We start from the raw sequence: 26,389 nt of genomic DNA, 5'->3' as shown, positions 1-26,389 counted from the left end.
CTTAGAATTGCCAAGAAACAAAACCTGTATTAATATGAACTTCACTTGAATATGAACTTGTTGACTACTTTTGACACAGCAAAGGAATATTCTCTCCTTCTCGAGGACAGGCACTGACTCCCACTTATCTCCTGGAGCCAACTGTCCCTTATGGAGACACAACATTGCAGCTACAAGGTCTTGCAGATTGTTAAGTTGATCTGTGTGTAATGCTCTGAATCAGGTATGTAATATTAAATGAATGTCGTTTAATTAACTGCCACTACTTAAAACTTAGCAAAAGATATAACTGAATAAAAGATCACCAAGAAAAACATGATATCAGTGTTATGTAAGCGCGTGCAGCCTTCTATGCTCGAAGTCACCCCAGTCCATAGATCAGCCAAACATCGCGCTGACTGTAGCTTTTAACCCTTATTAACTTGAGCACAACTCTATAATGAGCAACAAACTGAATATGTATAAAAATGATCATGATTACACCTGCAATGAAAGATCATATGATTATCCTGACACCTGTAAATAGAAGATTAACCTGAGGTTATAACAATCACTGTAATACAAATGTTAATGTAATGTCAATAGCTTCAATAAATGATTAATGCAATGCTTGTTATATGATTCTGATGTAACAATACTGCTGATGCTAAAATAACAGTAAAACACCCCCTTTTTATCCCGTTTATAAACTTCACACATAAACGTTTATAAATACCTCTTTCAATTTTATTTCCCCCTGTTTTTCCCTCACTGACCACAGCAGGGAAATCTTTGTTTTGATTCAGCCATGAATCCAGCTCACCTGATTCATCACTGAGCCCCACCGTCACTGGCGTCTGACAGGGTGGCGCTGGATATTCTTCCTTTAATGTCTCTATTTTCAATCTGTTAATTAGAGTGCTTAAACATGAAGTAGACTGCGTCCACAACAAGTCAATACAGCTGTAAATGTGGCCAATTATCAATCTATTACCAATCAATAACAAAAAATAGCTTTTATTTTATGCATGCTTTTAGTCAACCACTCACCCAGAGGATTTCCAATCCCAGAAAATTCCTTCTCCTCATTTAATGAGTCTGTCCTCCTTCCATGCCCTGGTAACTGGTCCATCCAGAGCCATATCATCTTGAAATATACATGCGACAAGCCAAACCACACCTTGGTCACACCAACCCTTTTCCGCCCTGAAGATGTCCAACGCCATCTTAGTCTCGACCAGGGTTTTAATAGTTCTGCAATTTTCATTAGTTTTTATTTTTATTTAGTTTTGACTCCAGATTTTCAATTTTATATCCATTGTAATTAGTTTTTACCAATTGTTTGCTAGTTTAGTTTAGTTTTTATTTTTTGAAAATCCTTAGTTTCAGTTTAGTCTAGTTTTGATTAGTTTCAGTTTAGTTTTGGTTGTGTTTGCGATAATTAAGTGTAACAAAATCCCAGTTTCATCATATCAGTCATGCTCTTCTGCTTATCCTCGGGTATTGAGACTATTAACTCTTACAGCACCGGGTGTTCGTAATTTTGGTTCAAGTGAATTGATAAACTTTTTGAAGGCAATTGACTCACACAGTTATGTAGATGTCCCCGTCCTGTTGTCTCGGGATGCATCACGCTGCCTTGCCTGGGGTTAGCTTCTGTTTTCTGGGGATGAGGGTTGAGTGTGCTCCCTTACCTTTTCAAGGTAAGCTAGGTTAGCCTTCTTGTGTGAGCTTTTCAAGTGCACTTTAAGGTTTGTGGGATTTTTTTTGTTTTATAAATGTCCCTCATAATTTGTCTCTGTCCACTACAAGACACTTGCTTTATCCAAAACACAGTCATATTCAAAGTAATCCCAAATTGGACTCTGGCGCTTTCTCCCGACTTTTCCTGACATGATTCTGCGCGTGGACGGAGCAGCAACACAGACGACTCGACTAACGTACTGCCACCTGCTGGCATAATGAGACAGCAAGAAAAAATCTGGAAACTAAACTTCATTTTCACCCTTGACTATTGTATGACACGCACACATCAATGAAACTAAACACATTTTGCTACAAATTCAGTTAATTTTAGTTAGTTTTGTGAACACTCATTACAGTTTTCGTTAGTTTTCCTTTTTTGTTTTTATTATATTTCCGTTAACGAAAATGTTTTTTCACTTCTAGTTTTTGTTATTTCATTTGTTTTCGTTAATAATAATAACCTTGCTCTGCACACTGGAATAAATATAATCAACATGATCAACATTTTACGGCGTGTTAATTCACCATCTTATCGATTCAAATGCCCCATCCTTATGTGGTTTGTGACATTATGTTTATCCACTCTGTCTCTAAATGTTTGAAGAATTTTCAAGTTTGGGGTCAAATTTTGAGAATTTAACCATAAGTGAAAGTTATGGTGTTATCACCCCCTTCAGGGCTTACCTTTCCCAGTTTTGATGATACTCCTCCATATTCTTTGCAAATACCCCTGTTGGTGGCGAGAAACTGTTGGTGTGGTCAAGTGGGTGCTGTAAAAACAAAAGCTCAGGACAGAACAGTTATCAGTCATGTACTTCATACAAAATTAGCATATATCGAATTTCATATTGATCCTCTGAGTGTAATGGTACATTTTAATTTGAATTTATCAAAGCTAAACACAATATTTTTCTTTATTTTGCTCTTGTTCTTGTGCAGCACCACCTCTCAGCACATGCCCCTGTCGGTTCTATCCTACTTTTAAATTGCTGACTATTTCAAGAAAGCACCTAAAAGACGGGGACCAGTGTTTATCATTACATATCTCCATTTTGAGTGTGACAAGTCTATCATTCCCCTGTTATTCATAGACCTCAATAGAGGGTTTTTTGGCTTTTTTTTTTTTCCCCTCTATAAAAGTTAATTGACTCTTTACAGTAGCCTGCTATGGTTAATAATAACATGTTCAGTCATGAGTGAAATCAAACCTTTTCTTTACTTTAGCATTTAACATTCCCAACAATATAATGTGATACATTAATCGAAACACAGCTACTAAAACACAATTTTCTTAATGCAAACATCAGTAACTCAAAATTAGCAACCAAAGGGTTAAGTCTGCAGTTCACACTCATGTGAAACTACAGCCTCCCTTAGTCTCTGTCATCCTTCTGTTCTTGCAAAAACAAAACAAAGCAAGACAAAACATCCACCCTTCTTTTACAGGCTGGGTGAATTGTTTGTGGACATTCACTGATCCTAAAGTCGGTACCGTTTTTGTCTCAGTATCAAGTCAGTTAAAACTTTTAGTCGTCAGTCCATCACAGTCCAGTTACATGCATACATCCACACACATTCATACCAGATATTGCTGATAATGGAGTCTCATGCGCAACCTATTCGAGCATCCATCACCAGCACGATGACGTCATCATTTTAAAGGAAAACAGTTCCTTGTTTTTTGGACTGGATTGACTCGCTGCAATCCTTTTAGGCTCAGGACTTCTCATGTGATCAATGTCCCATATAAGTGAATTTAAGTGAATTTCTCCCAAGCCCATTATAATCATGGAGAAAAATACTTTGCGACTGTTTTCAGTAAGAATATTTTATAGCGCTTTAAAGTTCAATCTCTCAGGCCTGGATTAAAGAGCTGATTTGTTAAATCAGGAACTCACAAAATACCAAAATATCACCACCGGTGGATCACACCTCTCAGATTTCTTATTTCAGTGCACTGTAACAAAAGCAAAAACAAACGTAACCAATAAAATACTCATATAATATCAAATACTGGGGCCCATTGCAAACATGTCCAAGCATAAAACCATCTTTCTCTCTCTTAGAGAAAGAAAACAATCCAAATCTCACTGATAAAATCAACCTAGTGTCAAGCAAAACCCAAAAATCAACCAAAACTTCACCAGAAAGTTTTTCTCCCTCCCGGGACAATATTGTGTAGGAATACAGGTATCGTAACTCCTTTTTGCACTGACAAAAAACATGTTGGATTTACTTAATTCAATAGTGGACACTGGTTGCACACAAATGTTTTGCTTTGGCAGAAACTTAAACAACTGAGTTAAATCAACACAACCTTTTCATATTCAGTAAACCTGTGCATTTTGTGTTCATAAAACGCAATTGAAACATGGTCAGATGGAGTAAATTGAGCTCCTGGAATATTTTAATCCTTCAATTCTGTCAGTTTATTTCAACACTATTCAGTAACTTTTATCCAAATACTACTTGGTCACTTAAATACTACATGTTGTCGTCATATTGCATGCGGTTCAACAAAGTCTAGATCCTGGTTACCGTGAAAATTGAATGGGTCTACAACAACTACCATCCTCCTATCTTTATCCTGGTTGCAACAGGGCTGAGAAATAACCCTGAAGTGACAGGTTACCAGGCAGGGTACACCCCGGACAGCTGACCAGTTTATCAGATAGAAACAAACAGCCGTTTGCACTTACATTCATGGATAATTTAGAATCATCAATTAGCCTAGCTCTAATAACTGCATGACTTTTTACTGTGGCAGGAAACCAGAATACCCAAAGAGAAACCACTGCAAACTAGCCAGACTGTGGACCTGCACCCAGGAGCTTCTTACTGTCAAGCAACAGCACTAACCAGCATGCCAACAATGTAGGAAATACAGGAAAGCTATGATTTCCTGTATTTGAGGCAGAATTCTTTTGTTCTTGCCCTTGACAGGTTAATCCACAATAAATAGCAATAGCATGCATGGGGTGTGTGTGTCGTTGTCTGCCTCTTATAACTCCAGTGATTTTCCTGTAGTTTGAAATCTTATGCGGTGTTGTGAATTCCGTGAGTTCAGCAACTAACCACTCTTATTGGATTGTATCGTGTCATCTCAATGAGAACAAATTGAGTTGTTGGATTTCGTACAGATCTTTAAAGCCTGAGACAATTGTGTTAAATACACGCAAGATGCTTACGTAAATCCAAGGGCTGGCCCCTTTTTTTTCTTTTTTTTCTTTTTCAGTGTGTTCCTCCTTCAATTAAATCTCAAACACAAAAATGTGGCGCTCCGAAATAAGGCTCGCACCGTTAATTCATCATTTTCACTTTGTACCACTGCTCCTTATCAGGCTATGTGAAGCACAGTAAACAATTCAGTGGAGGCCTTAAGCCATAAACAGACATCACACACAAACATTGTTTTCATAACCAAACTGCCTTAGACCTTGTCCCCCAAATCTACACAGGTGCCCTCTGGGTGACATGAACTGCATTTAACCAATAAACAATCAATGGCTTCTTGTTGTTGTAACAGATTCTGTATTTGGATGTTTGTGTGCAGCATTTGTTAGTAAAGCATTCTTCATTGCATCAGCGTGTGCATGTGTGTGTGTGTGTGGATCACTTCTCAGTGAATTGAATCAGCATTTCGATTTGTGTGCGTGTGTGTGTGTCAGTTCTCACTCAATCAACAAGTGCATATGTGTTCATATCTGTGTTTCTCTTCATTCTGAGTCAGTGCATGTAGATGTGTGTGTTTGTGTTCATCACTTTCCTGTTCTGGGTAAACCACGGCCTGAAGCGTGCCCTGGGGTCCTGCCCTCCTCCATTTCAGTCCATTTGCGTCCATTGGTGCTGCTGCTCAAAGTTCTTTCCATACTGGTTCTGGCCCCAATTGAGGCAGTCCTTTTCTCCAGTGTCCTGCATCTTCTCCTTGTTCCGCTCCTCCTTAACTTGACCCTTTTGCTTCTGTAGCTCCTTCAGGGCTTGCTCCTGCTGTTGGAGCTTTTTCGTCAGGTTTGGCGACCTCCTGCTCCAGCGAGCTCCGGCCTGATTTCAAGTCCTGTATCTGGGACTCCAAGCCTAACTGATGGGTTCGATTATCAGCCAGCTCCTCCTGAGCCATGCTCAGTTTCTGCTCTGATGCCTTGAGCTCATACTGAGGGCAGAAACCTCAGAGTCTTTTCCGTACACGTCAGATTGAAGTTTATTGATGTTTTCCTTGCTTTGCTCCACGGCCTTCTGCAGCTCTGCTGTTCGGCTCTTCTCAGAGGTCAGCTCCTGGCCGAGCCCCGACACCTGTGCCTTCAGCTTATTTTCTTCTTGTGCTTTTGTCCATTCTGAGGTGCCTCCTGACCTCAGTTACTCCTCCTGTCTCTGGCACGCCCTTTTTGCTGCCCGATCATCAGTGTTGGTCCGTCACTGTCCTGCACAGTTTTAATGCAGAGTTGTTAAGGTCAGCATTCTTTTGCTCGGCCTCACTTTTCATCCGGGCTTAATGGGCGTCTCGTCACAGCTCTGTCAGCTGAAGCTGTCTGGAAATCTCCCCCGTGTAGTGAAACGGGCCTTGGATTTAACGCTCTTCGTCTCCGCTGCATGAGATCGTTTTCCTGCAGCAGTGTTGACATTTTCAGGTTGTTGTTGTGGGTCCAGCTGCTGTAGCATTTGGTCAGGGTCACATCAAAGATGGTAGAGGAGTGAGCAAAGATGGTAGAGGGGAGAGCAGGAGTCCAGGTCAGCCTCGGCTTTCCGGGCCGACAAAGCAGCCTGTAATCAAGCATAAAGAGAAAAAACAAAACAAAAACGGACGAACAGGAAAATGATGTTGTGTTGGCTGTGTTATTCAGAGAGGGGAGAAACAACGGGACCAGGCCCTGTGTCAGCCTTCTCTCCCCCTTTTTTTGTTTTTTCTCACTATATAATCAACTCATAACCCACCAAGCTGACAGGACAACACAGGTACATGTTAAAATTCTTAAGATCATGTTTAAAAGCCCAAAAAGGAATTTTCTTTCATTCAGTAATCATTTGTATTAATCAATCAGCAGAAAACATGTCACAATTTGACTCTTTTAACCACTAAATTTGACGTGTCATCACTGGTTGGTCAGACCAGTGTCTTTTTTTGAAGTTAAGTTGTTGTCCTGCAACCCAGAGAGTTTATTTGTTAGTAGTGGATAAACTTTATCATTTAACAACCGGTGTATGTTAAGTTTCGCTGCTTTAACCTTGCTAGAAAATCTTCACGTGTTCATGAATGTAAGCTGTTTCTTCATTGCGTGTGTGTGCGTTTGTAGGTGGGTTAATTTAACTTTTTTCTCAAACGAGGCATTTCTCTGGTTGTTTGCGTGTTTTTATTTTGTTTCCCAAATCTTGATTTCCCACCTTAAATAACAGCATTCCATGTCTTCAGCCAGGAGTCAGAGCCTGCTTGTGAGATTTCAGGGGCACATGGCGCCAATAACAATTCAGTCAAAAACTTGCCTGAAAATTTCCAGTGATGGTAACCGATAACTGGAGGAGAAGATGTCCTTTAAGCTTCTTTTCAGGTTGGGAACAAAGTGAGGTCAAGCTGTAATTTTGAGACAAAGCTTGGCCTGTCTGTCGTCCCAATTCTGTTTATCCTTTTGCCGCTGTACTCAGGTTTCCAGGTTGAGAGAAATCCAACTGTATTAACAAACTAAAACATTCACTTAGTATTTCTTTTCTGAAAACATCCATTCGCTTCATCTACCTAGATTTAACTCTCTCTCTCTCTCTGGGTGTATACTTCACACAGTCAGGCAGTTGCCTTCTATGGGCATGCAGAGTTCCTGTCACACACACAGCTACTCACTCCAGCAGCTGCAAAGCCGTCTTCACGTCCTCTCTCCACACTCTGTCACAATCCTCCATTAATATGAATGTATAAAACCAGTAATAATCGTAACCATAAATCAAATGTAACTGCCTATATTATTGAACTGAACCAAGAGTCACTTAAAAATCTTATAAATCCTGCTTCACACCACAAAACTGAAACAAATCACAGCTGTATTTATCACTCAATCTTACCCTGCCGACTGAAGTGCCGGTCTAAATCATGCACGATTTGTCTTTTCTATATCAAAACCCAGCCAAACATCAAACATTCACCCTAGTCATTCAAAACCTTATTTGTAATATTATAATCAGCAAAATCAGCGTCTTATTTACAGGTCTTTAACAGTATTTGCAAATCATAATTATAAAACTCAAAAACACGCTAAACAGCAAGCAAAAGTCCTCTGTGCGCTTCACAGCAGCCACCTCATTTGCATGTTCACAGTCTAAAAATAGCTCGCAGCGCTGCAGTGCGCTGTCGTCACACACAGTCTCGTCTCACACACAACTCTATTTTATATTACAAAGACGTCTTATATTTACAATCACTGTCAGGCCCGACAGCTTTAGCGCCTACACAATTTTGACAAATTTAAGTTAACGGGTCCAACCGAAGAAAGTCCAACTTTTTTGTGATCAATTAACCAGTATCAGCCTCTAACTGTATCTGGCCTCATTTCTAAACTCCCTAACTCAATTTAACAGTGTCCAAAAAAGCGCAGATACCGTTTAACACGGTAAGGAGCCTCTAACTCCTAGCTTATTCCAGGATGCCCTGTACCCCACAGTTAAGCCAAACTGAACTAACCCTGTTCGCCGACAGGTCAAAGTCGCGCGTCCACGGCCAGGAGGGAGCGTAACCTCCGGGCTATGCGCTTCTTAGCAGCCTCTAACTGCCGTCCTATAATAATTTATAACACTTTGAAACAGCAGTCAACTCCTCGAAACAAGAGTGTGACTGAGGCAGGTGCAACCTAGTGATCAATGGAGCCTCTAACTCACAACATGACCAACTCAGGTCCACCATATAACCAATTGAGCCTCTACCTCACAAAATGACCAATTCCCTACCAAACTACTTGAGCCTCTAACTCAATTTCTTAGCAGCCTCTAACTGCATTAACTTCTTAGCAGCCTCTAACTGTATTAATTTCTTAGCAGCCTCTAACTGCATTAAACACTTAGCAGCCTCTAACTGCATTAAACACTTGAGCCTCTAACTCAATTTCTTAGCAGCCTCTAACTGCATTAACTCATGAGATTTTTTTCATCAAAATCAAAACAGACATCTACCAGTAATTTCAGTGAGTAGACTTTAATTTTATCATGTCCAATTTGGCACACTTTGGAAATAGATTCAACAGGTAGTGCCTTACCTTTGTATAAGCCGGCTTATGCCCACTCACGTCAGACCACTGGCTTGTGTCTGTCCGTTCGACAACCTCGGACCGTCCAAACCTCCAACTTCCACCCCAATACCACAGGAGGAGCCCCCAAACTGTTACGGATTCAAATATTGGGGATGGATACAAGAGGAAAAACCACAATAACAACACTGGTCCGGCCGGGTTGAGTCAAACGATGATTTTAATGATCACACGCGTGGGAGATGGACACTGTACGCAGACAGCATCAGATCTCAAAATGGTGGAGCATTGGTCAAACTCTTATAGCCTCTAGTGGCCCCCACCTAATCATAAAAGCCTAAACATTCACATTCTTTCTCTCACACAGCGCCTAAGCTACGACCTTGGCTCCCTGTTTATCTGCTCCTGCTGAGATGGGGCAGAAAACTCCAGTATGTTCTGTTCTCTTCTAATCAGACAAATAAGGCGATGACTTTCTGCGAACAGTATTTCTTATAACTCAGCAGTATAATGCATCATAAAACAATATCATTCATTCACAATAAATCAGCAGTCTAATGTAATGCAAATCAGTTTAACAAATGCAATAGTTATCATCTTCTAATTCAGGAGAATAATGCAAACTAAAACTACATAATAATTCACAATCTTTTTTTTTTTTTTTTTTTTTTTTTTTTTTCGCCTGTCCCATTTGGTTCTTTAGCCATCAGAATTGTTGTCTGAAGACCAACAAGGATACCCAATGGATTTACTTTGCCAAATGGATCATCGTGGCATTGCCGTATTGGTCCATTTGGTCGATCTTTGTTTTTATTATTTATTATATTTTATTTTCAGATGTTACAGACGGGACAGACATGAGTGAGAGATAGGAAAGGGAGAAAGAAAGAGGAAGGAAAGGAAAAACAGAAGGGGAGAGGGACAGTGAGAAAGGGGGGGAGAAAAAAAATAAAAAATCTCCTGGATCACCTGTTGAGAGAAGAATAGAAAACAAGCAAAAAAAGACAAAAAAAACAAAAAACAAAGCAACATACTAAACACAACACCATCGCATTAATCTAGCTAAGTGTAAACAGCAGTAAATACTAAATATTCAATGTTGTTGTGCAGCACGCAGGACAGATGTGCTTCGAAGTAGCAGCCAAGAAAGGTGTAATTTGGGTCTATGAGCAGTGAACACCCGTGTGCATACCTGTGTGGATCAGCGCGCTTGTATTCCAAAGGTTTCTCCATGTAACGATCTGCTAGGGAGTGTGGGGGGGCCACAGCCCCGTCCTCCAGGGTGTGAAGCAGGTATGGAGGAGATCAAAACTCCAGACATCCAGAGGCCCCCAGAACACAAGAAACCATGGAAGACCAACAGAGGGGCAGCCGCGCCACTGTTCCAGTAAGTGCTGAGGAGAGTCCCAGATGAGGGTTCACTCAGCAGCCGCGGAGCAGAAGCCAGGGGGAGTTGCAGTGACGCGCCCGTGAGCTCCGCCGGCCGCCAGCTGTGCCTGAGTGACCGAGCCCCAGGCCGAGAGGCCGGGGGCACCCCACCCCCGAAGGGGCCCGAGCGAGCCCCAGGCTCCAGGCCCCGATAAGCGGCCGCCAAGGAGTGAGCCGGTGTGTACCTGGACGCCCACCCCCAGACACAAAGAACCACCAACGCACCGACACCTGAGGGAGTCCGCCACCGGCAGGGGAAGTGGTGGTAGGTGGAGATAGGCCTCCAAACCTTGGAGGGCCTGAGGTGTCCCCAGAGAGGTGGCGTCTGATACCCAACCTGACATATAGACACAGACATACAGGCACACACAGACACAAACATCCATTCCCCCCCTCATGCTCTCATATGCACTCACTCCACACTCAACCAACGTGGAGACAGACATAAAGAGACGCTGTACACACGATCACACTCCCCAAGCGTACTCTACAAACCGGGTCTAGGTACCCTTGCTCCTGGAGGGGGGAACTGCACCCAGACCCAGGTGGTGTTACCCTTTTCCCTGCGGTGGGGAGAGGCAGACCACCCCGACTCCGTAGCAGCAGGGAGGCCCCACACTCCAGACCGCAGTCGGACGGCGAACTCCACCTAGCCCTCCCGCTCCAGCAGGCCGCAGAGAATGGGGGTGGGAGAAGACTCCAAACCTCCCTCCACCCGCTCATTGTAGTGTTGATGCATGTGTGTTCTAAGGTGCAATTAAAACCCAGGAGGGCATGGAGCTACCTGCCAAGGAGCAGCAGGTAAGCGCATAGTCCCTCCTGATAGCCCTCAATGTCTAAGTGTATTTAAAATTGAGAGGTGGGCAACGACGCCAGGGGTGAGGTGTACACCCTGATGGTAATTTGGACTCCGTGATTGTGCCCACCCCCAAGATCCTATATGTATGTGTAATGAGAGTGTGAATAATGTGAATGTCTAAGTTGTGGGATAAAATTGAGGCAGAGGCAGCCAGAAGGGGACAGAGGGGGTGGTAGCCTCCTCTGCACCCTGGTGACATACCCCTACTCCAAGGCCCTGCATGTGTGGGTGGTTGTGGTGGAGCGGGAAGAGAGAGGCAGCTGGAGATGGGGAGGGAAGGAAGGGAGGGGCAGGTAACCCCTCCCTGGGGCCAGCTCCCCCGCTGACCCCAGTAGGCACTCCCACACTCCGCGACCCGCCAGGGAAAGGGGGCCCAGGCCCATCCAGACCGGGGCCCAGTGCAGCAGCGCCTCCCGGCCCCACAGAGCCCGGGACAGTCCACCCAACCCCACCACAGAGAAAACTGCACCCACCCCACCATCCACTCATCTTCCAGACTACATAAGACAGTAAACGCCCAGGCTGAGATCTTCCTCCACCTCTCCTGTATCTCCCCCTCCTGCAGAGAGAGTTCCTGAAGAGAGGAAAGCTCCTGCAAGATGTGACCATCTCCCCCACCAGTTGAAGAGCCCCCCAGGTGGTTCGACGCACCGGCGGCACCCCGCTCCAGGGCCGGGCCCCCATGCACCCACCCGCCCACAACCCCGGCAACACACCAACCAGGATCCAAGCCCCCGAGGCCCGGCCCGGGCCCCAGCCCAGAGACGGAGCGCCCCCAGAACCTCACGCCCATCCCGGACCCACCCAGGGCCAGCCAGGCTATCAGGTCAGTAACCCACGTCCGTCAGCACAGACCCTCCCCTAGCCCCGCTGCACGCAGCCGCAAGGAAACAGTCACCTGAGAGCCAACAGAGCCCCCAACCGGACATGACCGCTACCCCGGGTTGAGCCCCCCAAGGAAGATGCCTCCAGGGAACCCCCCGACGCCCTAAGCCTGTCCCTACCCCCACACCAATCACAACAGTGAAGGCGGGACCAAATTATGACCCCCCACCCCCACTAGGTGATGGAGCTGATAAAAGGAGTCCAGAGCAACTGATCTGATGTGGTGGCAGAGGCTGTATCAAGACTAATGTAATCTAATAGATAATTTCTATATTGGTTAGAATTAAGATTATTTTTATTTTTCCAGTTCATGAGGACTGTTTTCTTGGCTATGCATAGGGCAGTGAAAATCATATGGGCTATATTCTTTTCTGAAGTGACATTATCTAAGCTGCCCAGTAAACACACTAAGGGGGAGGTTGGAATGTTACATTTCAGACACTTTGATAAGTCTTCACATATCTCGCGCCAAAACTTTTGCACTGGTGGACAGAACCAAAGAGCGTGGATGTAATTGTCTGGTGTATTGCCTTGACAGTGTGAGCAGTTGTTGGAAGATGTAAAGCCCATCTTGAACATCCGATGACCTGTATAGTGCACTCTATGTAGTATTTTGTATTGTATTAATTGCAGACTGGGATTTTTAATTAATTTAAAGGTTTTTAAGCAAATCTGAGACCAGAAGTTTTGGTCTAAGCTGACTGATAAATCTGCTTCCCACTTTGCAATAGGAAGGGATATTGATTCATCTAATTTAGAAAGTGTTCTGTATATTTTAGATAATAATTTGGGGGATTTAAGAGTAAGAAAATGTGCCGCACTTAGTGGTGTTTGTAATTCAACTTGACTGAGGTTAAATTTCTTTTTTACTATGGATTTAATTTGTTGATATTCTAAAAATCTTGTCTTGTTGATCCCATATTGTGCAACTAGTCTGTCAAATGGAATAAATTCTGTTCCCTCTAATATATGTTCTAAGTATTTAATTCCTTTACAACTCCATTCTGGGAAATTAATCATATTATTGTTTTGTAATATGTCAGGGTTATTCCAGATAGGTGTACGTTTGCATGGGATTAATGAAGACTCCGTTATTTTTAGAAACTCCCACCATGCTGTCAGAGAAAAGCTGATGTTGATACTTTTAAAGCATTCATGTCTTTTGATGTTTGAGCTAATAAATGGTAGGTCTGAAATCTCTAGATCCTTGCATAGTGCCTGTTCAACATCTAGCCAGGGCTCAACTAAGAAGGTATGTTTTAACCATTCTGAGATGAACTGAAGCCTGTTGGCTAAGAAGTATTGGTGAAAATTAGGCAGATCTAATCCTCCTCTATCCTTGGTTCTTTGTAGCGTTTTTAAGCTGATACGCGGGGGTTTATCTTTCCAAAGGAATTTGGAAATATATGAATCCAGAGATCTGAACCAATCTTGTGATGGTTTGTTAGGGATCATCAAAAATAAGTAATTTATTTTTGGCAAGATCATCATTTTTATAGTGGCGACCCTTCCCATGAGTGATATGGGTAAAGATTTCCATCTAGTCAGATCGCCTTCTACTTTCTTTAGAAGTGGGATGTGGTTTAATTTAGTTAAGTCTGAAAGCTTAGGAGAGACATTAATACCTAAATATTTAATATTTCCGGATTGCAGTGGGGCAGAGGAAGAATTATGGAAGGAGCAGTTAATGGGGAGAACTGTAGATTTTGGCCAGTTAATTGAATAATCTGAAACTCTTGAAAACCAGTTTATTAAAGTAATTACCTCAGAGAGGTTGGTTTGTGTGTTTTGCAGAAAAAGCAACACATCATCCGCATAGAGACTGATTTTATGTTCTATGTTCTTACATTTTATGCCCTTAATTGTTGTAGCCTGTCTAAATGCTGCTGCTAGAGGTTCGATAAAAATTGCAAAAAGTGAAGGGGAGAGTGGGCATCCCTGTCTGGTGCCCCTCAGGAGATAGAAGCTGGAGGATGTCTGGTCATTTGTTCTGATACGAGCTGTTGGGGAATTGTATAATATTCTTATCCAGTTTATGAAAGAGTTTCCAAAACCAAATTTGTGTAAAGTTGCGAATAAAAATTTCCAGTTAACTCTGTCAAATGCTTTTTCTGCATCTAGAGATAATATTATGGTTTCGATGTTTTTATCGTATGAGTAGTCTATTAAATTAAGTAATCTACAAGTGTTTGTTGAGGAGTGCCGACCTTTTATGAAACCAGTTTGGTCAGGATGAATTAAGAGGGGGGTCATTTTCTCTAATCTCTTTGAGAGAGCTTTGCAGATTATTTTAAGGTCTACATTTAAAAGAGAAATTGGACGATAGCTTGAGGGAAATAAAGGGTCTTTGCCTGGTTTTAGCAGGAGACTAATGTTGGCAGAATTCTTATTTGGTGGTAGTCTGCCATTTTCCTCGATTTCCTGCAACATGCCGTGGAATACTGGTGCCAAAATTATCCAGAATTCTTTGTAGAATTCTGCAGGGAAGCCGTCTGGACCTGGAGCCTTATTATTGGGCATACTTATCAGGGCTTCCTGGAGTTCACTTGGCGTCAGTGGCGAATCCAGTTCCATTGCTTGACTATCTAGTAATTTTGGAAGAGTTACGTTGTCAAGAAACAGATCAATTTCATTTTTAGATGGGTTTATTTGTGGTGAGTATAAAGTTTCATAGAAATCCCTAAAAATGTTGTTTATTCTTCCAGGATCATATATTGTGTTCCCCGATAAATCTTTAGCAGCACATATAGTTGTTTTTTCTTTATTTATTTTTAGCTGGTTAGCTAGAAATCGACCTGATTTGTTACTGTGTTCAAAATTCTGCAAGCGAAGTCTTTGTATAAGGAATTGTGTTTTTTTATTAATAATTTCATTTAATTCTAGTTTTGTTTTGCATATTTTGTTCAATGTTTCCTGATCTTGGTCGCACGCGTAGGCTTCTTCTAGTGATTTGATGTTTTTTTCTAATTCCTGAATATTTTTGTTTTCTTCTTTCTTTTTGTGTGATGAGAAAGAAATTATTTTACCTCTCATCACAGCTTTCCCTGCTTCCCATAGAACAGAAGCAGATATTCCGGGAGTGTCATTAAAGTCTAAATATGAAGTCCATTCCTTTTTAAAATATTTAATAAAGTCTTCATCTTTAAGTAGTGATATATTAAATCTCCAGTTTTTTCTTGGCGTAGTGTTATTCTTGTGCATTAGTGTTAAAGATACAGGAGCATGATCGCTGACAGCTATAGGATGAATCTCAGTGTCTGAAATGTCACACAGCAGTGAGCTGCTGACCAAAAAATAATCCAGACGAGAGTAAGAGTGATGAACATGCGAGAAAAAAGTATATTCCTTACTGGTGGGGTGAAGAGAGCGCCATGCATCGCAAAGACCAAAGTCGCTCATATACTGTTTGATTATATTTGTGGACTGCCAATTGCGCTGAGTTCCTGTTGTGTTGAGCCTATCCATGTCTTCATTTAGTCCAAGGTTGAGGTCACCGCCAAGAATGAGTGTGCAATCAAGGTGTTCAGAGAGTGCACTAAAAAATCCGTGGAAGAATGAGGGTTCATCAACATTTGGACCGTATATACTTACAATACATAGTTTTTTGTTCAATATTGATAGTTTAATAATTAGAAATCTACCCTCTGGATCTATAACTGTATCGAGTACTGTAAAATTAACATTTTTATGTATTAAAATTGCTACTCCCCGTTGTCTAGAATTATAACAGGCTGCAAACACGTTAGGAAACTCAGGTGTTTTAAGTTCGTTTAAACCTGTGACAGGTCTGTGAGTTTCTTGTAATAAAACAACATCTGCCTGTAGTTTTTTAAGCTGGTTAAATATCTTTAACCTCTTTCCTCTGGAGCCAGCTCCATTTACATTCCATGTGACAAACCTCAGCATGCCCATAATTGTGTGTGTATGTCTAATGAAGTATGCTGGGTGTTTCGTTTAGACAGGTGGAGAGAATGTGGAAACATCCCTTGTTTGTAAATAGAAAGAGAAAAAGAAGTGTGGTGAGAGGCTCCATAAGTCTGACTATGTGTGTGAATATTCACTAATATGAACAAGCGTGGCTTGCTTATGTGTCCTGCAAGTCTGTGCGTGCTGTGAGGCTGTTGTGAATGTGCTGCCGTTGAGCTGATGTGTTTGCGTGATCGTGGTGTGAAAATATGGAGAAATAGAGGGTGTTGTTTGTAGGTGAGTGGGGAAGTAGGTGATCACAGCAGTGAAAGACAAGAGAAAGAAAGAAACCACATGAACTGTGAGCAACAACAACAAAAAAGAAACGAAACGGAAACATTCCAATTAAAACAATGACGGAGGGTGACGGTGTTATATCTGCTATGACATCATATTGATATTACTAGGTTAAACCCATGTTAAAAGAGAAAGTGTGAATGAATAAGAAAAGAGTGTAGCGGGTTCTTATCTGGAGTGCAGTCAATATAACCACGGTGTGGTGCCGGGGTCGCGGTAGAGCTGTCCGTCCACGTAGAGCCAGTCCACGGCGATGACAGCACGGGAGCCTTTCTGGATGAAGCTACGTCGAACTGGGAACAGGACCTTGCGTCGTTCCAGGATCTCTTTGGGGAACTGGTCGTTCACGCTGAAGTCCGTTCCTTTCAGCTCTCTGCCGCGACTCTTCACCTGTTCCTTCTGTTTGAATTGACCGAATTTGGCCACAATAGGCCGTGGTCTCCCGGTCCGCGACCGCACGCCCCCCAAGCGATGTACTCTATCGAAGTTGATGTTCTTTACGGTGTCCTCCGGCAGCTTCAGGTGGATTTTAATGAAGCTTTTCACCGTTGCCTCTGCGTCCTCTCCGGCAGTTTCTGGAATACCAGAAAACACAAGATTATCTCTCATGCTACGGGCTTGTAGATCGATAACGGACTCTTTTATTTTTTTATTTTCAATGTTTAGCTGGGTCACGTTATCGGTGAGAGATTTGACTGACTCCCGTAGCGTGGCATTTTCAGCGGCAAGCGTTTCCACCTGCTGCTGGCTGAATTCCAGGGATTCTCTCAGAGATTTAAATTCCCGGTGTAAAATCTCCACCAGGGACAGCCTCGCATCGAAACTGGACAATCGCTTGTCGATTGACTCCAGGATGTCTGCGATGTCTTTGCCGGCAGGCGATGTTGTACCGGGGGAGTCTGCCGGGCGACATCTCTTCGATGACGGCGTCTCAATTTTGGCCGGGGAAGATGCACTCTGGGCCTTATTCATTACTAAATCTTGAAAACAGCGGTCGATGTAATCTTGGAGAGCGTCTAAACTCTCCCCGTTGTCCTCCAGGGTGTTAGAGATGATAAAACAGATGTTGTTAGTTATATGACAATTGATTAGTATATTTGGTAATACTGAAGCTTGAAAAACCTTTGTTAAACTCTATGCTACCATTTGCTTTTTCTCCGCCAAAATCTCCGGCGTCTGACGTCACCTACAACATGGGTCGCTTACCTTGTCCGTCACTTCCGTCACTTACCCTTGCCCCGTCCGCCTCGTCCCCCTATAATTCACAATCTTTAATTAGGGGTCTAACATGGCATAAAATAATATTATAATCCCACACAACCCATTCTTTCATAACCTGCTTGTTGAGGATTGACCACAAGTTCTCAATTGGATTAAGGTCTGGGGAGTTTCCTGGCCATGGATGCAAAATGTCAATGTTTTATTCCCCGAGCCCCTTAGTTATTATCACTTCAGTCACTTCGGTGCTCCATCAGAGGCTGGAAAGGGCATTGTTCATCACAAAACTGTTCTTGGATGGTTGGAAGAAGTTGCTGTCGGAGGATGTTTTGGCACCATTCTTTATTCATGGCTGTGTTTTTTGGCAAAATTGTGAGGGATCCCACTTCCTTGGTTGAAAAGCAGCACCCCACACGAATGGTATCAGGATGCTTTACTGTTGGCTTGAGGCAGGACTGATGGTAGTGCTCGCCTTTTCTTATCTGGACAATCCTTTTTGCAGATGCCCCAAACAATAAGAAGGGGGCTTCATCAGAGAAAATGACTTTACCTGAGTCCTCAGCAGTCCACTCACTGTACTTCTTGCAGAATATCGGCCTGTCCCTGATATTTTTAGGGGGGACAAGTGGCTTATTTGCTGCCCTTCTTGACACCAGGCCATCCTCCAAGAGTTTTCAGCTCACTGAGTGTGCAGATGCACTCACAACTGCTTGCTGCCATTCCTGAGCAAGATCTGCACAGATGGCACCCCAATCCTGCAGCTGAATCATCTTTAGGAGACTGTCCTGGCCCTTGCTGGACTTTATAATTATGTTATCTGAACCTAAATCGGGACAAAAGATCTGAGAAATCAGATAGAAAAAGCTGTTTATTCTGGTTCTTGTAGATGATTTCCCTCCAAAACTATATACAACTAGCTGTAAGTCATGTAACTAGAAGACAATTAAGAACATAATTTTGCATACATAAGATGGTTTTCTATGGTAGATGAGAGTTTGATGGTGTAAGGCAAGCTTTTACAAATACATACTGAGCCATTTTGAATGGCCTGTATTTTTATACAGCATACAATAGTTAGTCTGTCATGGGAGCTTAAATGGCACAGAATACTAAAAATCACCCTCTAACCTTAAATTAATGACCAGTTTTTCTGTCTTATAAATATTTCTGTCATTTTAATCGTTTATGATGACCACATTATAAATTACTATTTTGTGTGTTATTATTTAGTAAATTGTTCTTTTTGAAGTAAATGAATCTCTTTCTTTTTCTTCAGGAATGATTAACATTTTGCATGGATTGGGGCTGCGCTTCTTGGCTCTCGGCCACCACACTCCGTTTATGGTAAGAGTGGACATTCTTTATCATTTCAAAAAAATGTTAAAAACAACTTTGTCCTTATAAAGAGTTCACATGTGATGTCCTTTTCTCCACATGATTCATATCCAGCACATTGGTATGGCTCATAACTATAGGAATGTAAGCCAGGCCATCCAAGCAGTCAGGGATTGTGGGTATGAAATTTCAATGGGGCTTATGCCCAAATCCATTGGACCCCTCACATTTTGCTTCACTGGAACAGGAAATGTCTCCAAGGTACAAAACCTTAGACACAACCAAACACTCAGAAAAAATACATTAAGGAGGATTTTGTGATGAATGTTTCATTTTATGCATCTTTTTTCTTTCTTGCAGGGAGCCCAAGACATCATCAACGAGCTTCCTGTTGAATATGTTGAACCTCACGAGTTGAAGGACGTCTCTGAAACAGGAGGTATGAAATATTTTGAGCATCATGCAATTTTCAGCTGTTGGAGTGACCGTGGTGGGTTGTAGCACTTTAAACACACAAGTTCTTTGGGGAAATGGTCTGTCTGATCTTGTTATTTGGAATGTGGAAAAACATGGATACCACAAAAAGCACAAGGACTTAAATTAAACATTGCTTACAGATTATATTACAAATGAAATGTGTTTAGAAAATAAGAACATTTATAAATTTCTACATTGATCAAAAAGTTCTTACTATTAACCAAACTTTTACTATGTTCCTTTATTTTTGCCTCTGTGAATAAATTGGAAAGTCATGAACCTAAAAAAACAAAATATCTGTCAATTTATTTTAGGGCTGTGGGATATGACAAAATATACCAGATGATGATAATAAAACGTCTGTCATCTCTATCCCTGTTTTTGTGGGGTTGTCAACTTTGAGATACTGAGAGTCACTGACCCGTTCTGTCATCATGTGAGTCATTAGGATCCCATGAGACAAAGTGTGAATTAGAGGTGAATCACTTGGAAAATGATCTCAGGACTGTATTATAGGTGGCACCTGTTTGGTGTTGTAGGTCACTACCTCTATTCAGTGGATATCCATTTACTCATTTACTCTTCTCTGAAACCATCCATCTTCTCTGTCCAAAATGTGAATATTAGCATCATGAAAACAGTGTGTCCCCTCATTGAAGTGAAATTATAGCTGAATCTTGTCCTAAAGACCTGGATCTCTCTTGTGGCGCTACGTACCTTTGGAGTGGTTGTTTCGTCCCTCCTATGTATTGGTCTGAGAACTGCTCATCATATAACATACACAACATTGTTTTCTTTTCTTTTTTTCCAGTGATTTTCCATTTTGTTGTCTGAGGTTGTTGCTGGGTCTGAGATCTACTGGGGTGTTATGCTCGGTGAAGATTTTTCAAACAGAGCTATCACATCACAAGGGGCAGTAGTGTAGTTCTGCTGAGCAGTAACTCAAAGGGAGAAAATCCCATGAAACTCTGGGGCACCTCCCTCACTGTAAACGAAAGAGGGTCTAACTGGCAATCCTAATTGTGTTCATCCGCGTAAATGACCTTGCGAATCATGGAGCTTAAAGTCTCATTCAGCCGTTCCACCACCCCATCAGTCTGAGGGTGGTAGAAGTTGGTCCGAACACATTTAATGCCAGTAATTCGTACAGTCCTTGTAGTCTGTGAGACATGAATGATGTTCCCTGGTTAGTTGCAAGTTGGCAAGTCAAGTGATATTTATTTGCAGTGTTTTCCTTTGCTTTTATGAGAGCAGCTTTCCATCTACCTTTGTTGTTCCACACCACACACAACTCCACATCCCACCACAGGGCTCTAGAGTGCGACCAATTTGGTCGCAAATGCGACCAAATTTTTCAGTGGTGCGACTAAAAAAAAAAAAAATTTGGTTGCAACTGGCGGGTAGCAAAAAAAAAAAAGAAAGAAAAAAAATCTGCAACCTTCCCTGTGGTCAACAACAGACACACATTTTGCCCCTATCGTGGACTAAACCAATCAGAGATAGTCAGGGGCGGGACCTCTCTGATTGGCCGTGGTCCAGTTGAAAGTGCAGGTGGAAGTGGGAGGTGAGTAGCTTGAATAAAGCGATATCAAATCATTAAATCCTGAATCGACTTTTAAATATAACTGTGTTTTGCCAGAAACGCCAGATTCTCAGATTAAAGCTCACAAAACCATTTCAACAACAACCAAACAGCAAATGAGAGCAGGTACACGGATTGCACACAAAGACGTAAACACAGAACGGACCGACGCATCAGAATCAACTTTGTCTTTCTTGGCTTTCTCACCCGACGGCCCGTAGACGGACACGCTGTCGGAGCTTAGCGATTCTGATGTGTCCGGTCCGCGCTGTGTTTACGTCTTTTTGCGCTGATTCTGAGCTGCAGGTTTTGTCTCTCCAACCAAAATTCACCGAGCCAGCAGCAAAAGAAGCAGCAAACTGCGCTTCACATTTGATCAATGTCGTCATGAATTTTGCTGTTTTGCTTCCACGACTATTAAAATCACACTTCATGCACAGCTAGCTCTCTCTCTATCTCTCTCTGTACTTCAAGAACAGTTTCCTGTCTCCAATCTCTGTTTTCTGTATTATTCATTCACTTATTACCCACCAGTCTACCGTTGTTTACAGCGCTGTCGGCTGCTGTCTTTTTCTTTTCTTTTTCTTTTTTTCACTTAAATGACCTCGGACAAGAAAGCCTGTTTTTTCTGTTGTTCAATACTGAAGAAATTTAAACTTTATATGCAGAACATTGTAGAATATTTTTAAGGTTATCTGCTATAAAAAGCCAGACCAGGAAAATCTCCTTCATGTTTTTCTGTGTTTTATTCTCAGTTACTTTCACACAAAGGCATCTGCTGTGATTTTCACAATTCTGATGAAGTCAGTACTGATAAATGATCAGAATTATAATATTTCTGACTGTCTGAGGCTAAGTTGAATCGAATCGGGACTTTGAAAACCGGAATCGAATGGATTATAGAAATCAGTGATGATACCCAGCCCTAGTGAGCAGCCTAGGCACGACAGAAGTGGATGTAGCTGCAATAGGAAAAGAACTATTGCTCACTTTTCTGTTAAGTTAAGGCCTGATCCTTCTGAAATTCATAGCCAGTGCTCTGACACGGTGTCATCAGTCTTTGAATGCTGAAAAAGCACAGTGTATCCAGAAAAACACATTATATTATATAAATTATTATAAAATTTGTGTGCGCCTAACTTTTGTGCCGGTACGCCTAACTTTTTAAAGTTAGGCGTACCGGTACGCCCATGGCAAAAAGTTAGTCTAGAGCCCTGCACCACAGTAAACCTCTCTAATTATTAGGATTCAAAGTCAGTTCACTGTATTATCATTAAAGATTAAGTCAAAATATTACTAGAATCATTAATGTGACATTAAGATTAGATATATACTAATTTATGGCTAAAGCTAACTGTATTCCTACAACCTTTTATTATGCAATTGTGTTTGTTCGTTTTTATCACTATCATTAAGTTATATTATGTAATTTAACTAGAGCAAACTGTATGTTTTCTTGCCAGATATGACCAAAGTGTATGCCACCGTCCTTAGCCGACACCACCACCTTGTAAGAAAGAGTGACGGCATCTATGACCCCATTGAGTACGAGATCCATCCAGAACTGTACACTTCCCACTTCAGGACCAGCGTGAGTTTCTTAATTTTTGTCTGTCACTAAGACCTGCTTACAACATTACTCCAACCCCCGTCTGTTATTCAGGGGCCTTGTCCTCTACTTCAGTCAGCAACACATAAGGCATCCATCCATCCATCCATCCATTCGCTTCCGCTTATCCTTTTCAGGATAGGTGCTCGAGCCTATCCCAGTTGTCCTAGGGCGAGAGGCGAGGTACACCCTGGACAGGTCGCCAGTCTGTTGCAGGGCTAACACACAGAGACAGACAGCCACATGACAGCGCTCACATTCACTCCCGCATTCACACCTATGGGCAATTTGGATTAATCAATTAACCTATCCCCACAAACTGCATGTCTTTGGACGGTGGGAGGAAGCCGGAGTACCTGGAGGGAACCCATGCAAACACGGGGAGAACATGCAAACTCCACACAGAACGACCCCGGTCTGATGGTGTAATTGAACTCAGGACCTTCTTGCTGACCTCCGTGCTGCCCACATAAGACATGAATAAGTCAAGTTGTGCTGGCATTTCAAAACACATGCTGTATTGATGTGTCATTTAAGTAGAAATATAAAGCCCACTTGCAGGGTTCTAGATCTGTGTTTACCATGGTAATCCCTATGTTTTTATATAGATTATTAGAGATTAGGGAAAGGAAAGGGGTAAGGTATGTGATTATGGAGGGGAGAGTTGGGACTTTAAAAGGAGGGTCTATGACTGGTAAAGAGAGAGAGCTCACTGACATGGAGAGAAGGAAGAGTGAGTTATTGTGTGTGCATGAGGCCAGGTGGAAGGGTAGCAAGGTCAGTAGCACTGGATTTGGACTGTTCTACTTTGCTGTAGAGAGCAAATGGAAAGGAGTAGGGGTAATCTTGAAAGAATAGTGTCAGACAGCATCATGAATTTGAAGCTGGAAAATGAAGGTGTGAATATTGTTAGTGCATTTGACCCACAGGTTGGATGTCGGTTAGAAAAGAATATGGAATTCTGGAAATGTACATGCATGCAGAAATGGCATTACTGGATGCAGAAGTTGTTAGATGAAGTGGCAGAGAGTGTCCTCAGGGACATGTAGGTTAAGTGAACAGAGGAGACGATGAGGTGTTGGTTAGGTATGGTGTTGAGTAGGGCTATGCGATATGACCAAAATCTCATATCCCGATATAAAATATCTATCGTCCCGATAACGATATAAATCACAAAAATGTAACATTTTCTGTAAATTCTGTGAATCTCGTCTTGCGTAAAGTGTTTCCAGCTGCGCATCATGTAGCTGGAGTCGAGTGTTTTAACAGATGCATGAAACAATACATTTTTAGACATAAGTTGTAAAGGGCGCCGTTTTTTTTGTGAGTATTTATTACACGGCGTGCTGCGGGGAAAAGCCTGTTCTAACGTTTGAGTCTAAGGTTTATTTTTTAGCACCTGGCGGCTCTTTTTTAATTCTCATCTGTAAATAATCTGCTCTTTCACGTGATTCAGTTTATTTTGAAAAGTCTCAACAGGATCTTGAGCTTTATTGTGAAAGGTTTATGTGAAACATAAACAAGCGGACACGCGATGGTGTTACCGTCGTTGTTGCTAACGACAACGCATAAAAACAGGCGCTTGTCCGTCTGTAGTGTGGTTATATAAAATATAAGAGAAAGAGAGAACTTTAAGAAATTAATATAGCCACTACAGTGACCATCAAAACGATTAAAAAATATTGCCGTAAACAGTTTATTTTGCGACACCACGAAACAAACGATAGCGTAAAATGAAACGATAGACGTTTTTATATCATCATCTGATATATATATAGTTATATCGAACAGCCCTAGTGTTGAGGAGAAAAATGGAAAACATAGTGTTCATCTGTTGTAGATTTGTTTTTTTTATTTTTAGGCTTGCCACTTCTTTTGTCCTCCACTTGTCCAGTTTCCTCAAAAAGACTTTTTCTAATGTAATGCATACCAGGCAAGATATGCAAGTTATTGGCTAATAGCTATTAGCCAATAACTTGCATATCTTGCCTGGTTGGCTAATAGCTATTAGCCAATAACTAGTTATTAGTTATTAGCTTTTTATATTATATTTTAAAATTGGTTCTTTGCTAGGTTCTGTATTATGCATAGACCCATAATTCATTCATCTCTTGAGTTAGGTGTTTTTGCCTTTAAATCATGTGTCGGTTTTAAGTGGTTTAACAAACAAGAAACCCATCCCTCTGAAAATCATCATGGACTGGACTAAAAAATGAGTGAAAAAGTAACCAAAGAAAAACTTTGGCCTTCAGAAGGCCTTGAGAACTATTGCTCTGCCACATGGCGAGTGGCAGGGTACATCCTGGCTAACATAGAGACACACACCATTTGGACTCACATTCGCTTAAGACTTTTTTCCAGTGTGATGGAACTGTCTGTAACTGTCTTATCTGCTTTATGAGGAATGTGCCCCGTGAATTAATGTCACCCAGTGAAATCAGTCAGATACATTAAAATAATAAGCTACTTAGCGATGTATTGCCAACATATTTAAGGTTGGGTTTTCAAAAAGTCAATGCTTAGATATTAATCAACATTAAAACCTAAGTAAGATAGTTGCAGCTGTAGTGTTAAGTTTGTCTCTGGCATGTCCAAATTAACACTGTCAGATTTGATTTCAACACTATTAAAGTGTCTATATGGGTCCACACCAGAGAGTGTTAATTTAACTCTTTTTGGAGAGTTGGTACGTTAACTCTGATTTAGTGTTAAACACCAAATCTGTCTGGAGTTGATAATTTAACACTTACTAATGCTAACTAGGTGTTAAGAGTTTATATATTAACTCTCAAAGAGTATTTTAGTGTAACTACGTAAGAGTTTTCTTCTAATTAATTCTAAAAAGCGGGAATTTTACTGTTCTGAACTTCTAGAAATTTCTTTTGGAAATAAACATTTACTAAAAAGACGCAATGGTTTTTGAAAAACATTTATTCTGAACTGTGCACCACAAAACATTTTCTGAAAGATGTAACAGTATACATGTTCTCACTTTCATTAGAATGTTGTTTATCAAAAGGTCTGACATAGGTGAGCTGGTAAATGCAAATAACAGCATTCTCTCACTTATTTCTTTAATACAATATGCATGTCCTTCATTCATCACTTTGTGGAACTTCAACGAACTTCTGCTCTTCCCCATATTCCATCTTCACAAGCATATCCTGTGCGGAGATTGAATAAAAATTAGTGGCACAAATCAATTGCAGCACAGTAAAAAAAAAAGAATTCTCTTTGAGCCATTACTTGTGTAAAGTATTTTCCCAAAAGACAAGGACACAGGCAACAGGTAATACTGAACTAAATGTAAAGCCTCAACCTTTTTCATTTTTACCTAAACCGTGTGCACAAAACTCTGGAGGGATCTAAATGCTAACGTAGAACCCAGTCAGGACATCTGCTACTGCTGTTTGCGCGGTTTTTTTTTTTTTATGGGAGATCATTTTCAGGCTTCAAGTAGCACCATTATACCAACATTTCACATTCTAGACATTGTTTTAGGTGTATTTGACCAAAAATTTGACTGAAAATTCACATGCAAGCTTTTTTTTCAAGGCTGTGGTATTTGCCTGCAAACAATACCTTTCAGCTAGCTAAAACAGAATATTATGCTATCGCCGAGCAACATGGCTAATGCCTTTCACACAGCTTTGTCTCAACTCCATTTTATTTGAGGGCGCCTTTCAGAAACCCAAGGTCACCTTACAAAAAAAAACACAATTAATAAAAGGAACAATAGTCATAAAATACATAAAATAAGTTAAAATTACAAAACAGAGCGTGACAAC

General features: G+C 41.4%; 1 protein-coding gene across 3 annotated transcripts in view; it reads left to right on the top strand.

Moving 5' to 3' along the window:
* aass (aminoadipate-semialdehyde synthase) overlaps positions 1 to 26,389 on the top strand; it is a 128,884-nt gene that overhangs the window by 29,875 nt on the left and 72,620 nt on the right. For all 3 annotated transcript variants that reach the window (XM_085359525.1, XM_085359526.1, XM_085359527.1), the window contains 4 exons: positions 18,875 to 18,942; positions 19,048 to 19,194; positions 19,294 to 19,372; positions 22,456 to 22,583. In XM_085359525.1, the coding sequence (XP_085215651.1) occupies positions 18,875 to 18,942; positions 19,048 to 19,194; positions 19,294 to 19,372; positions 22,456 to 22,583 (422 nt within the window). The remainder of the gene's footprint in view (positions 1 to 18,874; positions 18,943 to 19,047; positions 19,195 to 19,293; positions 19,373 to 22,455; positions 22,584 to 26,389) is intronic.

This window comes from Diplotaxodon limnothrissa, linkage group LG7 (assembly GCF_057381915.1).
Source record: "Diplotaxodon limnothrissa isolate DT_005_m linkage group LG7, D_limnothrissa_male_GT1.1, whole genome shotgun sequence".
NCBI lineage: Eukaryota > Metazoa > Chordata > Actinopteri > Cichliformes > Cichlidae > Diplotaxodon > Diplotaxodon limnothrissa.
Note: the sequence above shows the minus strand (reverse complement) of the source record. Positions and strands in the feature narration are given on the sequence as shown.